Here is a 5,422-nt window from a genome sequence, read left to right as displayed (position 1 = left end):
TTTTTTTTTTTTTGCATTTTTTGGCCAGGGCTGGGTTTGAACCCACCACCTCTGGCATATGGGGCCAGCGCCTGCTCCTTTGAGCTACAGGAGCCACCCTACTTGAACTTTTCATCAACAACTCACAACTCCTGCGTGACCATGCACCAGCTCACAGGGCACTGTCTGTGGGGGAGTTTTTAGCCAGTAAACAAGTTACCGTATTGGAACAACTTCCCCACTCACCTGATCTGGCCCCCAGTGACTTCTTTCTTTACTTGGTGATAAAGGAAATACTGAAAGGAAGACATTCTGTTGACATTCAAGACATCAAGGGTAATACAATGACAGTGCTGATAGCCATTCTAGAAAAAGAGTTCCAAAATTGTTCTGAATGGTGGGCTAGGCGCTGGCATTGGTGCACAGCTTCCTAAGGGGGGCACTTCAAAGGTGACCATAGCAATATTCAGCAATTAGGTATGGAGCATTTTTTCTAGAATGAGTTTACAAACTTAATTGTCAGGCCTTTATAACCCAAGTACCATTGTAATGGTCAAAGAATTCCTTAATTTTATCTAATACTCAGTCCATATTCCATGTTTCCCAACTATTCATACAAAAAAATCTTCTTACATGTGGTTTGTTCAGATCAGAACCCGAAGTCCATACACTGTATTTGGTTGATATTTGACTCTTTTAATATAACAGTGGTGCCCCCCCCATCATCATTTATTTGGAAGTTTTAGAGTCATTTATCTTATAGAACACCCCACATTCTGAATGTGGCCAAATGTTTCCTTACAGTGTCATTTAAAATGTCCCTTTACGGGTCGGCACCTGTAGCTCAGTGAGAAGGGGCCACATGCACTGAGGCTGGTGGGTTTAAACCCACCCTGGGCCTGCTAAACAACAATGACAACTGCCACAAAAAAATAACTGGGCATTGTGGCAGGCGCCTGTAGTCCCAGCTACTCGGGAGTCAAGAGAATCACTTAAGCCCAAGAGTTTGAGGTTGCTGTGAGCTGTGATGCCACAGCACTCTACCGAGGGTGACATAAATAAATAAATAAATAAAATGTTCCCCTGAATTCCATGTGAACTCTAACTTGCACACAGATCCAAGGACTTCATTAGATTCAGAGTCTTTATTTTTTTCCAAGAAGACTTTCTAGGTGGCAGTATATGTGGGTTACATCAGGGGGGTACACGTATAGGTCTGTGTTCTGGGATTTTTAGCTTAATCTGCTCTAAAATTTCCTATGAAGTTAAGTTTTTTGGTTGTTTTTCTTTTTATTTTGCAGTTTTTGGCCAGGGCTGGGTTTGAACCCACCACCTCTGGTATATGGGGCTGGCGCCCTACTCCTTTGAGCCACAGGTGCCACCCATTTTTTTGGTATTTTTTAAATTATAAAAATGTTCAAATATTTACAAAAGTTGAAAGAATTTTACAGGGCATGCCTATTCACCCAACCATCTAGGTTTTTATCCCTCCAACCTTTTACTCAGTGATTAGAACAGACTTTGATGATGTTATCTAGATCCATTATTTCATTAGCGTTTGCAAAATTATGATTTTTCTAATGCTGTGATTCCTTCCAAAGTCTTCTATAAATAACCACTTTCTCTCTCATTAGCTATTTGGTTATCTGTTAATAGAAATCTGGTCCTGGCTCGGCGCCCGTAGCACAGTGGTTATGGAGCCAGCCACATGCACTGAGGCTGGCGGGTTCGAGCCTGGCCTGGGCCAGCTAAACAATGACAACTGCAACAAGAAAATAGCCGGGCGTTGTGGTAGGCACCTATAGTCCCAGCTACTTGGGAAGGTGAAGCAAGAGGATCACTTAAGCCCAAGAGTTGGAGGTTGCTGTGAGCTGCGATGCCACAGCACTGTACTGAGGGTGACATAGTGAAACCGTCTCAAAAAAAGAAATCCAGTCTTTATGAGAAAGGCCAAGTAGATGTTAAATTTCTTTTCCTATTTATCAGTTTTCAAAAAAAAAAAAAAAAAAACAGGTAGTGCCCTAATAACTTCTTCAAGAAATCAATGAGCTTCTTTTAAATTTCTTTGAGTTGTATTATGAATTCATGAGTTTTTATTTAATTGATGTGTTTCTCTTTCTTTTTTTTGAGACAGTCTCTCACTATGTCACCCTCGGTAGAGTGCTGTGGTGTCACAGCTCACAGCAACCTCAAACTCTTGGGCTTAAACGTTTCTCTTGCCTCAGCCTCCCAAGTAGCTGGGACTACAGGAGGCCACTGCAACACCTGGCTATTTTTTTTGCTGTAGTTGTCATTGTTGTTTGGCAGGCCCCGGCGGGTTCAAACCTGCCAGCCCTGGTGTATGTGTCTGGTGCCTTAGCTGCTGAGCTAGTGGTGCAGAGCCGTTCTCTGTGTCTTTTGACACAATCCTAGTGGTCTTTGATGGCTTCTTTGCTGTCTGGATGGAAGGACATCTAAGAATATTGTGTATATTTCCTGTCCTAAACCTGATTCCAGACATTTCTCTAAGGAGCCCTGGTTCATTTTGGCTGGGCAGAATAATCCTAATCCAAAGCCTAGGGATATAGAATGCTACTGGAATAGCTTCTGGGCCTTTTTAGTACATAGTACGATCAAGTTTAAATCAAGTTCCAATTGATACTCTCAAATTAAAGATCACAGGGGTTTACTTACTTTTTTAAAATTCTGTATTTGTCTCCCTTTTACACTGAAAATCTTGGTTTCTCCTAACATTAACATACTGACTTGCTTTATTCCAATGTATAGGGTACTTGCAAAGTAACGATATTTAATATTATCAGGAATAGTCTGAATATAGTTTAAGGTTTCTTTACAGTTCAGTTTGTCCTTATATATCCGAGTAGGAATGAGCCGCCAAAATACCATGTTTCAAAGTCATTTGAAATCATTTTTCCCTATATAACTGTGCCTCCAACTTGATAAAGAGTTAAGTTTATTGATTTTGGTTTGGGATATTTAAAGGTTACTTTACATTTTGTTTTTGAACTTTTAAAATGCTATAAAATAGTTTACCTGATCACAAATTCAAAAGTACAAAATACAACCCCTTTGAAGACGCCCGCAGTCACTGGAGCTTCCTCTTCTCTCTTTACTACTTTCCCTGCCAGAGAAGTATTCTTATGAGTGTCCCTCTATTGTTTTCTTTTTCTAAATACAAGCAAATATGAACATATGAAAACATATTCCTTTTTTTTTGAGACAGAGTCTCACCTTGTCGCCTCTGGTAGAGAGCCACAGCATCACAGCTCACAGCAACCTCAGACACCCAGGCTCAAGCCATTCTCTTGCCTCAGCCTCCCAAGGAGCTGGGACTACAGGTGCCTGCAGCAACACCCAGCTATTTTGGGAGATGGGGGTCTCATTCTAGCTCAGGCAATCTACCTGCCTCAGCCTCCCCGGGTGCTGGGATTACAGGCGTGAGCCACTGCACCTGGCCCTAAAAACATATTTTTAACATTGGAATAGACTGTGTACATTTTCACTCAGGGGTCACTATTATTATTAATTTCAAAGTTTCCTACCACACATATCTGACACCTAGCACCTAGTAATGTTTTATGTAAAATTACAGGCTCAAGCCAGGTGCAGTGGCTCACACCTCTAATCCCAGCACTTGGAAGGTTGAGGCAGGAAGATCACTTGAACTCAGGAGTTCAAGGCCAGCCTGGGCAACATAGCGAGAGCCTGTCTCCATAAAAATATTTTAAAGATTGGCTCAGCATGAGGGTACATGCCTTGTAGTTCCAGCTACTCGGGATAATGGGGCTGGAGGATCCCTCTGTGTAAGCCCAGGAGTTGGAGGTTGCAGTGGAGCCAAGATTGTGCCACTGCATGTTAGCCTGGGCAACAGAATCAGACCCTGTATCAAGATAAAGTTATAGGCCCAAGCCCAGCTCTTCCTGTCTGCTTTCCCTACTGGCTCCTCTTCACAGCACTTACACTATTTCATATGTGCCACATTTTACCTATTATGTTTATTGTCTGTCTTCCCCACCAGAATGTCAGTTCCCTGAGGGTAGGAAGCTTTGTCTGCTATAACCCCAGCACCTAGAACAATGCCTAGCACTCACACAATATTTGTTGATTGAATAAAAGAATGCTTGATAAGTATTTGAACAATAAGTGAATGCATGAGCAAATTAAAAACATAAATGAATTGATTTAGGGTCATGGTCTAAATTAGGGCCATCCCATCCCAGAGACTCACCTTTGTAGCCAAAACCCCAGAGCTCACTCTGAGCCATCCTTCTCTCTTGCCCCAGGTGTCAAATGTGGGGGTGTGCTCTCAGCACCTTCCGGAAACTTCTCCAGCCCCAATTTTCCGAGACTGTACCCTTACAACACGGAGTGCAGCTGGCTGATCGTGGTGGCGGAGGGGTCCTCCGTGCTGCTCACCTTCCATGACTTTGACTTGGAGTACCATGACACCTGCGACTTTGACTTCTTGGAGATCTACAATGGAGCCTCAGCAGACAAGGGCAACCTGCTGGGGAGATTCTGCGGCCAGGTGCCCCCGCCGCCCTTCACCTCATCCTGGCACGTCATGTCTGTGGTCTTCCACTCGGATAAGCACGTGGCTAGCCGCGGCTTTGCTGCAGGCTACCAGAAAGGTCAATGTGGGGAGCGGGCAGTGGACAGGCTGGCCCAGGGTGGAGGTGGGAGTAGAGCAGTAGGGCCAGATGAGACGGGCAGGCTCTCGGCACCTCAGCATGTAGGCTGCTCTGGAAGGAACTTGCACCGCTCTGCTCTCACACACAGCTTAAGGGGCAGAGGCAGCTTCCTGGATCGTCTGTGATCTTGTCCATTTCTCCTGGAGCCCCCAGAGGTCTCACTGTGTTCAGGAATGAAGCTTCTCATGTTCTTCTACCCTCGTCCTTCTTTGCCCATCTCATGGCATCAGGCCACTGGAGAGGATGTCGTGGCTGCTGCTGCTTTCCATGGCACCTCACTCCTTGACAGCACAGGAGTCCCCAGCTGGGTCTTCACAGGAGGGGCTGGGTGGGGCTGGTCATTCCTCCCTCCTTCATTGAGGCTTGATAGCTGCTTCTCAGTCTGGCAGAGGGAACGGAGGCCTTGCCCTTCTTGCTTTTCTCCTTGACGCATTCCTCCTTGTCCTCAGGCTTCTGTGCATGGACACAAACCCCACCTCCTCCCCAGGCCCAAACCACAGGCCTTATTCATGTCAGCTCATAGGACAGTCACAGAAGCTCCTGGTCCACAGAGCCCTCCAATAGCAATCTTAGGGGACTCAGTTGGGACACCCGGTCCTTGGTGCACTTAGAAGAATGGGCTTGGCTCGGCGCCTATAGCTCAACCGGCTAAGGTGCCAGCCACGTACACTTAAGGTGGCGGGTTCGAATCCCCAGCCCAGACCGCCAAACAACAATGAGGGCTGCAACCAAAAAATAGCCAGGCGTTGTGG

General features: G+C 45.3%; 1 protein-coding gene across 1 annotated transcript in view; it reads left to right on the top strand.

The window, feature by feature from the left end:
* Nucleotides 1-5,422, top strand: part of CDCP2 (CUB domain containing protein 2) — a 19,540-nt gene that overhangs the window by 4,711 nt on the left and 9,407 nt on the right. Inside the window, exon 2 of the mRNA XM_023515128.1 lies at nt 4,263-4,610. Within this exon, the coding sequence (XP_023370896.1) occupies nt 4,263-4,610 (348 nt within the window). The remainder of the gene's footprint in view (nt 1-4,262; nt 4,611-5,422) is intronic.

This window comes from Otolemur garnettii, unplaced genomic scaffold, assembly GCF_000181295.1.
Source record: "Otolemur garnettii isolate 467f Iridium unplaced genomic scaffold, OtoGar3 scaffold00066, whole genome shotgun sequence".
Taxonomy (NCBI): Eukaryota; Metazoa; Chordata; class Mammalia; order Primates; family Galagidae; genus Otolemur; species Otolemur garnettii.
Note: the sequence above shows the minus strand (reverse complement) of the source record. Positions and strands in the feature narration are given on the sequence as shown.